At 40.1% G+C, this 10000-nt stretch overlaps 1 protein-coding gene across 1 annotated transcript in view; it reads left to right on the top strand.

Annotated features, from left to right (window-relative positions):
• LOC135107237 (uncharacterized) overlaps positions 1–10000 on the top strand; it is a 43967-nt gene that overhangs the window by 25675 nt on the left and 8292 nt on the right. Inside the window, exons 9-13 of the mRNA XM_064016897.1 lie at positions 2196–2340; positions 2516–2649; positions 3971–4127; positions 9448–9579; positions 9673–9834. Coding sequence (XP_063872967.1) covers positions 2196–2340; positions 2516–2649; positions 3971–4127; positions 9448–9579; positions 9673–9834 — 730 coding nt within the window. The remainder of the gene's footprint in view (positions 1–2195; positions 2341–2515; positions 2650–3970; positions 4128–9447; positions 9580–9672; positions 9835–10000) is intronic.

Below are 10000 nucleotides of genomic sequence, written 5' to 3'. Positions count from 1 at the left end.
ACACCTTTATAACCTTTATAAAATCTCTTCGCCTGGAGTGTTACGCTGTCTGTATTCAGACTACGATTATGATTTCGTGCATATGGTGACTGCATTCAAAAATCATGTAAGATCCTATATTTCGACTATGTTTAGCGTTATATATATATATATATATATATATATATATATATATATATATATATATATATATATATATATATATATATATATATATATATATATATATATATATATATATATATATATATATATATATATATATCATAACTCCATTGACCTGCAAAAGGTCTATCAGCTGTTCAAGTTTTAGAAGGATATAGTAAGCAGATCTAAGAACTTATGATAAATGAAGATAAGTATTGTCTTTTTCAGCTGACCATTCCAACCCATCAGGCTAAAATATGAGCAAGATCGGTTTTCTTATTTTTACGAAGGTGGGCACTAGGAGAACATGATTGTAATGGTCAGTGTAAATTTAAATTCTTTTATACCAAAAAACAATACTACTCTCAGAAATTTTGATTTCCTTTCACATTATTGACACCTACGGTAAATATAAATAGCAAACCGTGAAATCTGTTCTAGTGAGTTTCATTGTCTTTCAACACCAAAAAAAATAAAAAAATAAACGACATTCACTCAGAGTTCAGTTCATTCATCACAAGTGACGCTGAAGGGCAGCACAGTATAGACATAAACTGAACTCCCCACTACTGTTTTAAGCAACAGTCAATAGCACTGTATTTAACTGACATTCTTGTGGCACAAGTACGTGTAAACAACGAAGTGAAGTGCATGAGCAATTCGTTATTTAATGATCATTGTAATTTGGTTATATCAATTAAAAATATATCGGATGTCTAAATCTGCCAATGTGTGGACGCGGATGCGGATATTCTATTTGTTTTCTTGCGAATGCAGTAAATCTAACGACCATGTTTTATTATGGATATGGATGTGGATACTGATTATTTTCTGATATCTTATAAGGTGTGCATTTTATATTTAGATTTATCAGGTTACCGCAACGAAGTTTCCCTAACAACTCAAAAATCTCCCTTTCAGACACAAAATTTCTTAAATAAACACATTCTCAGTTGAAATATATACGTCATTCAATATGTTTTATCAGTATGAGTAACTTCCTATGTTGACAAAATAATAAGTTGAAATATCCCTCTCTAAATATCTTCCTTTGGAAACAGTATTGTGATTTCTCAAAAACAAGATATAGGCTATGTATGCCTACATTTGACAACATTGCAACGCCCTAAATCAGTGCTTCAAGCACACCTACACGCCCTTTTATCCCCCACCCCCCAACAACATTATAGTGTGAACGGGTCGGAGTGTTATGACGAGTCACTCAGCAGCATCACTGTACTTGATATCGGTAATGTATATAAAACACGTAAGGAGAACTGAATTAATAGAAAACAGAATGGGGCGACTAATAAAATCATAGTTTACACGGACAAATACTTGCCACGTAAGAACATAAGAACATTAGGGAAGTTGCAAGAAGCCATCAGGACTACATGTGACAGACCCTGTGTTAAGATATACCTATGCATTTGTATCCATCATTCCCATCCATTGTTCTTTGAGTAATTTCATAATATATTTTATTAAACTATTATTTCTGGGGAGATAACTTCATGACCCCTTCCCCCTATCTGATTCTCACGTCCCATAGGAAGCCGCGGTCATTATCACAAACCCAGATGGACCAACAAGTGTAGCAAAGTTGATGTCACAGATATATATATATATATATATATATATATATATATATATATATATATATATATATATATATATATATATATATATATATATATATATATATATATATATATATATATATATATATATATATATATATATATATATATATATATATATATATATATAATCCTGCAACGTTACGTTACAGGATTAACGAATTTTATACAACGATGTGTTTTGTAATTATTCTCAATGAGGATATTACAAACAACTATTCCTAATGTCATCATTTAAAGTCTAGATGCGGATGCGGATTTGCATTGCAAAAGCGGATGCAAATTTTGAAAAAAAAAAAATGATTTGAGGATGCAGATGCGATTATTTGAAATATCTGTAATATATCTGTAATATGAAGACACTGCCGTGCTTCCCATGGTGAAAATAAGATATGATTTTCTATACAGACTTCAGTGGGCGGAAACGTGAGCGTGAGCACGGTGAGGTTGACGCCGCAGCCTGGCGATCACAAGGTGCCGCTGGTGTGCAAGGCATACAGCCCCAACCTGGCCGGCAGCGTCCTCCAGGACCAGCTCATCCTCGCCGTCCACTGTGAGTACTGCTGCTCACCGCCGTTGCCAACTCTTTTTTAACAACTGTATTTTGAGTATTTATTGCATAAATAATTCATAGTTTATAATTAATTTAAAGGAAGACAGGTTTCGTTCTTGGGCAGAGTCACATCATAAGTGTGTGTGTGTGTGTGCGCGCGCGTGTGTTTCAACAGTCGTTCCTGTCGCCACGGTGAGAGTGCATGGCGGCGGGTCCGAGGCGGCTACCGTGCGAGAGGGCAGCGCCGTCATCTTTACCTGTCACCTGCAGGCCAACCCCTCCGTCTACAACATCACCTGGTTCCATAACGTGAGTCTGGTTGTTTTTACTCATTAAAGGTGACAGTGGCAGGACATAACAGATACCTCACTGGGAGTACTTACCGTTTCAGCAGGTGTCTACTGCTTCCTCCAGCTGAACTAATGCACAAATGCCATTTGTTGACTTAATAAGTGTGTTCTGCTGATTTTGTTCAGTATGTAAAAGTTTATTATGATTCATTATTTATTATGATTATAATTCAATGAATTGCTTTTTTTACTTACAATAATGTGTTTATTGCTTGTTTTTATTTTATTTATTTATTTTTTTTCAGGCGGTTCAAATTAACAGCTTTTCTTCAATGTTCATTGTGTATGTGGTGGTGCGTTGTGTGCTTGTTACCAGGGCCGGTGTGTGTGTGTATGTGTGTGCGTGTGTGTGTGTGTGTGTGTGTGTGTGGCGGAGCGGTGTGTGTCTGTCACCAGGGCTGGTATGTGTGTGGCGGTGCGGTGTGTCTGTCACCGAGGCTCGTGTGTGTTGCAGTACAGTGTGTGCCTCTTACCGGGGCTGGTGTGTGTGTGTGTGTGTGTGTGTGTGTGTGTGGCGGAGCAGTATGTGCCTGTCACCGGGGTTGGTGTGTGTGTGTGTGTGTGTGTGTGTATGTGTAGCAGTGCGGCATGTGCCTGGCACCGGGACTGGTGTGTGTGGCGGTGCGGTGTGAGTCTGTCACCGGGGCTGGTGTGCGTGACGGTGCGGTGTGTGCCTGTCACTGGGGCTGGTGTGTGTGGTGGTGCGGTGTGAGCCTGTCACCGGGGCTGGTGTGTGTGTGTGTGGCGGTGCGGTGTGTGCCTCTCACCGGGGCTGGTGTGTGTGGCGCTGTGGTATGTGCCTCTCACCGGGGCTGGTGTGTGTGTGGTGGTGCGGTGTGTGCCTTTCACCGGGGCTGGTGTGTGTGTGTGGCGGTGCGGTGTGTGCCTCTCACCGGGGCTGGTGTGTGTGTGGCGGTGCGGTGTGTGCTTCTCACCGGGGCTAGTGTGTGTGTGGCGGTGCGGCGTATGCCTCTCACCGGGGCTGGTGTGTGTGGTGGTGCTGTGTGTGCCTCTCACCGGGATTAGTGTGTGTGGTGGTGCGGTGTGTGCCTGTCACCGGAGGTGGTGTGTGTGGCGGTGCGGTGTGTGCCTCTCACAGGGGCCGGTGTGTGTGGCGGTGCGGTGTGTGCCTCTCACCGGGGCTGGTGTGGGTGGCGGTGCGGTGTGTGCCTCTCACCGGGGCTGGTGTGTGTGGCGGTGCGGTGTGTGCCTCTCACCGGGGCTGGTGTGTGTGGCGCTACGGTGTGTGCCTCTCACCGGGGCTGGTGTCTCCCAGACAGGGGCGCGCGCTGCGGGGGTGGGCGTGGGGAGTGGAGGTGAACAACGCCACGCTGCGGCTGCTCAACGTGACGGCGGCCATGCGGGGACTGTACACCTGCGTCGGCAGCAACCCTGAGGGTGACGGCCAGAGCAACGCACTCAACCTGAACGTGGAGTGTGAGTACTGTGTGTGTGTGTGTGTGTATGTGTGTGTATATACGAGCGCGCTTTTGCGAAAGTTGTTGCTTGCCCACAAGTTGCTCTTTTTGTGTTTTGTCTGTTAATGTAACTAATATAATTTTGTGCTGCAATATGTGACAGTGTTTGTCTCCATCCAGGCAGTGTTGTTATGAGTCTGGTTGTTTTGTGTTTTCCAGTTTTGCCACTTTAGCCAAACCTTGTTTTTGGAATGACTCCAGCTTGAAGTGTGTTTTGTCGTTGTTTAGTGGCGTATATTGTGTTGTATGGCTTACAACTGTGTGACGGGGTTGTTTTATCCTACTGCCCTTGGGTCGAAATGCGCTTGGCACCAGTTTCCTTTCTGATGGATGCTTACAATAATGTATACGCATCTGTCAAAAGATTATCTGACTTAATGGAGGCGCGGGTGAAGTGCTTCACTGTGGCTATTTCGAAACAACTCAAAACTCAACAACTGCAGATTATATTCTGGAATTATCCTTTGTGATTCTGCCTCGAGAAGTGCATTATAAATTTAGTAAAAATATGTGTTATAAGCATATGCCATTCACCTACTCCAGCATATATATAATATGCAATGTGAATCCCGTTACAATACTTTATCAGCTTAAATACTTCTGTTTCAAATTTATTTGATGTATCTTTTTTCCAGAGATTAAAGAGACTATGAAAACCAAACATTTCGCAAGTCTATAAAAAAAAAAAAAAAAAAAAAAAAATATATATATATATATATATATATATATATATATATATATATATATATATATATATATATATATATATATATATATATATATATATATATATATATATATATATATATATATATATATATATATATATATATATATATATAAGAGTGACATATTTTCTTAACATCGCTTTGGAGTAAATCACAGGTAAAAATACCCGGAAAATAATAGTTTAAATATCACTTTAGACGAGACCTTCGCCCAATGCATGAGGATCTACCCTTTAGGCATGACCCAACCGCATGTCACTTATTGAAGCGTTCCCTTTCTGTTCCCTTTCACTCCGGCACGATTCCGTATGATCAAACTCAATACATGTCCAATCTAAATAATCTTCTGTTGTTCAAAGTGAACACGCACAAGCTAAAAAATACATCGATGAAAACAACACGAGGTGATAGTTGACCTCTCGCTGACTGGAGCTGAAAATAAATTGTAAAGCACATGACCTTGACACGCTGATGTGAAGGGAGCCAATAATACACACACACACACACACACACACACACACACACACACAGAGAGAGAGAGAGAGAGAGAGAGAGAGAGAGAGAGAGAGAGAGAGAGAGAGAGAGAGAGAGAGAGAGACTTGGCTGACCGTGCATTGCCTGGTGTTTCGTGTTCAGGTTGACCTTCTGGGCCACCACTCCTCACCGCCGCTCGCCACCTGCAGCTTGCTTCCTGCCTCTTGTGGGGCGCCTCACATTCAGGCCCTTCCACACGGTTAAAGGTTGCAATCAGTGTGTGTGTGTGTGTGTGTGTGTGTGTGTGTGTGTGTGTGTGTGTGTGTGTGTGTTTTAAAAACACGATTTTGTTCTCTTGCTTGAACTAGCGCCGGTCATACAAGTGTAGTTTGTAAAGTGGTCACAAAGAGGTCTTGGCAGATGGCACTCATTTTTCTTCCTTTGAGTTGAATCATCTCTCTGGAATACAGAGAAAGTGAAGCTATTTCCTACACGAGGAAGTTGTAGCCGGGAGAATATTCACTCCCGCTGCCGCGTCTCCACTGATATGGTTATTTTGGGTCCGGACGGAAGCTTTTAAGCCCACCAACGACTCCGAGCTTAAAGACGAGAGACACAACTGAATCCCACAGACTCTCCTCGCCTCTTGAATATTCCGTCTGGTAATGAGATAATACTAATTGCAACATCTTAACTGATGCTTGTCTTTTATCAAGTATAAGTATTATGATTACAAAACTGATCATCTGGTCAGTCGATGATAAACATTGACGTCTTCCGGCCTCATGTGTGAAGGAGTAGTAGGTGAGGGAAAGTGTCATTGCTGCCTCGTGATGCTCCCTTGTTTTCGACGAAGTATAACTGTTCTCTTTTATCTTTTTAATGATTATATACATAGGGCTGAGAGCTGTTTTGATGCGCGAATGACACACACACACACACACACACACACACACACACACACATGCACTTAGGGTATACTACAGTATATCCTAGAATTTCAGAGCACTACATATTCCTCATTGTAGCTCAAGCAGTAAAAGGGAAAAGTATGAGTCTGGCAGTAGTAATTATGAGTAGGTTGGAGCAAGAGGAAAGAGGTTGGAGCAAAGAGGAAAGAGGTTGGAATCAAAAGGAATGAAGTTGATGTAGAGGGGGAAGTTTAGAGTTGCGAGGAAAGAGTATGTAGTTACGAAAATATAAGATTGTAGTTAAAAGGGAGGAAGCAAGGAGGTTGGGATTAAAAATAATTTGCAAGTGGTTAAGAGAAAGGAATTTCAAGTTAGGAAGATGAAAGTTGGAGTTAAGAGAAAGATGCTTGGTGTTAATTGGAAGGAAGTTGAAGTTTAAAACGAGATTACAATCATAATGAAAGGAGCTGAAGCTAAGAGAAGGGGATGAAATTTTCAGTTGGTTCTGTAATAAATATTTCATTTGATTTTCTTATTAGTTAATCATTCTTTCATTCATTTATTTGAAAGAAAGTCATTATTTTTTTTCCTCTGGAGAGCTCACACACACACACACACACACACACACACACACACACACACACATATACACACAAGATAACACCCCTAAAGGCGCCGCGCACGGACCGGTACAGAATCAGCGCGATTCCCACCATGGTGCGAGCCATCAATCAATAGATTAGACTTAGCTTTAAGATTAATGTTAAGTATTTCCCCTCCCCCTCTGTACATTTTCAGTTTGTTAACTGCCTGAATAATAAACCGTTTATTATTATCATTATTATTATTATTATTATTATTATTATTATTATTATTATTATTATTATTATTATTATTATTATTATTATTACACACACAGACACACACACAGAGTGGTAACCCTGAAACCTGAATACCCTGTTGTTCGAACAACTTTGAATCCGAACCATTTTTAGTAGCCGAACACCAACGTAGCATATTTTTCTGCTTCGAAAGAGGTTCTAGAAACTTATCTTCCCATTGTTTCTTATGGGGAAAATAGCTTCGGAATACGAACTTTTCTCAGTCCGAACAGCCTCCTGGAACAATTGATATATATATATATATATATATATATATATATATATATATATATATATATATATATATATATATATATATATATATATATATATATATATATATATATATATATATAAAGTAAGTAAGTAAATATTTTTTGCTTGTTTTATGTACATATAGACAGAATTTACACATTATGTCAAGCTGAGGCTCCCTAACAGACAGATTTCCTTAGATGACTGAACCCTATTATGTCAAAAATGTTAGTTTAATACAAAAATGTGCGTCTAATCAAGTGTTACAATTACATCAATTTAAATACACATAGTTACATCTCCTATAGAACAACATTTCAGTTACATATTTTGGTAAAAGTTGCTTATTAAGTAAAAAAAAAATTTTATTTCCTTTTTTAAATACTACGTAACTACTGGTCTTTATTAAAGTCTTTATGTTTATGTTTATTATGTTTATGTTTATTATGTTTATGTTTATGTTTATTATTTATGTTTATTATTAACACACCCGATTTGCCTGCCGGTATTCCACATTGGCGAATTTTGATGGCGACTCCACTGCGACTTGGTTGCGAATTCTTAAACAGAGACTCTGGTTGCGAATGTGTTGCGACTCTCATGCTTTGCGAACACGCTGCGAGACGCTCTGCGAACGCGCTGCGAATGCGCTGCGAATGTGCTGCGAACATGTTATGACTTCTTTTCGACACCAACGCGAATCTGTTGTGACTATGCAGAGCTTGTTGTGAACGCGTTACCACTACGCTGGATTAGAGTTTCTACAACTTGAATTCGAGCTTAAGCTGGAGGAGAATAGAATAAAAGAGGAAAGGGGAAACAAATGAAGAGGGTTTGTTGGATAAAACCATGACTTCTCAGGTAACGGGAATTTCTTCATTATGGCAATTTGATAAAAGAAATTGCTCTAGAGATTTGCTTACTTTCATTCAGTACCTATATAGAGTGACTATTCCATTCTTCCAAGCTTTAATTATCTGTTTTCTGTTGTCTATTCTCAAAAAGGTAGACCCTTAAACGTCTATTCTCAAAAAGATAGACTCTTAAACATCAGGCGGTTCGTATATAAAATCAATCGTCAGTATGAATTCCGTAAAATAATATCCACTAGCGATCTTCTTGTTCATTTTGCAGATCTTTGGTCATTCTCTAAGAAATTTCAGTGAAAACTTTGCTGTTGCCGTTGGCATATCAAAGGGTTCTGACTTACTCTAGCACAAATATTTAATTTCTTATCCTAAGAAAGGTAGGGCCATCCCCTTCACCGTACAAGCTCAAGATCGATTTCTGCCTCTCTTTCTTCCATGATTCTCGCTGCCTCGTCACAGAGTGGTCAGGCCAGCAGGCAGGCTGAGCCGCGCACTATGATGAAATTCACTGCCATGAATATGAACACAACGCCTGCCTCTGTGATAACGGGCTTCGATAAGCTGAACAAATACCGGCTCTATGACTCTCTCTCTCTCTCTCTCTCTCTCTCTCTCTCTCTCTCTCTCTCTCTCTCTCTCTCTCTCTCTCTCTCTTAACATTTTGCAGAGATTTCATGTTTGCTGAATTATACATAGTGAAATTTTTGTTCATATTATCCTTACCAACATGTCCCACCTTCCCCATTCACAATCTTCTTGCCCTGCGTGTTTGGTGTCCACTTGATAATCATGTTCTCTCCACCTCCTCCGCTATCAATCCTCCAGCACTTCGTTGCGTGAATACTACCAGACTCATAGAAATAGTCATCTTCGAGATTTTAGACAGTAATTTAATTCAGCTGTTTCCTTCATCTTTATATAAGTAAAATTGCAGTGCTTAAACAAACGAATAAATACCGTGTGTGAATCCGAAAACGGATACATTCATATCTAATGTAATAACTCGCTTAATGCATCATGTGTGGAAAACTTTCAAGATATATTCTTTTTACTATGTAGCGTGACCATGGGTACTTGTAATTAGTAAATTGGAGATCACTTTTCCAAGTTGTCTTGGAAACTGCACATACTGTTACAAAAAATTATCTCTCTGATCCTTAGTCGCACCGGTGTGTGCAGTGCAGAAGCGTCGACACTACGTGGTGGCGCCAGGCGGGGCCGTCACTGTATCCTGCCAGGTGGAAGCGTACCCCACAGGCCTCACCTTCACCTGGGCCCTTAAGAATGACTCAGGTAAGTTCCCGCTGAGGCTCATTTATGCACTACTGTTTGCTCCTCGTGCTGGACTGATGTCAACACCATCATGTTTTCCTTTTGGCTTACCAGAGAGCTCGCCAATAAGGCTGCACAGTGTGGGGCGCGAAGAAGGACTGACGGGCCACTACACATTGAGAGGCATCAAGCAGAAAAGTGTGGAGGTGTTGTGTTGGGCTCAGAATGACGCCGGCACCCAGACCACGCCTTGCAAATTGACCATCTACACTCAAGGTTAATTCACGATACACCCACAAATCAGCTTTTTTTTTTTTTTAATGCCTTATTTGTAAGAGAATCATAGTGTTTCAGAGAACAATCTAAAATTTATTTCGAGGAAGGATTTAAATACAGAGTTTGAAGGAAGGATATATAGTGTATCCTGAGCTATAGTGCCGCG

This window comes from Scylla paramamosain, chromosome 15 (assembly GCF_035594125.1).
Source record: "Scylla paramamosain isolate STU-SP2022 chromosome 15, ASM3559412v1, whole genome shotgun sequence".
Taxonomy (NCBI): Eukaryota; Metazoa; Arthropoda; class Malacostraca; order Decapoda; family Portunidae; genus Scylla; species Scylla paramamosain.
The sequence above is the reverse complement of the archived record's forward strand: the minus strand, read 5'-3'. Positions and strand labels throughout refer to the sequence as shown.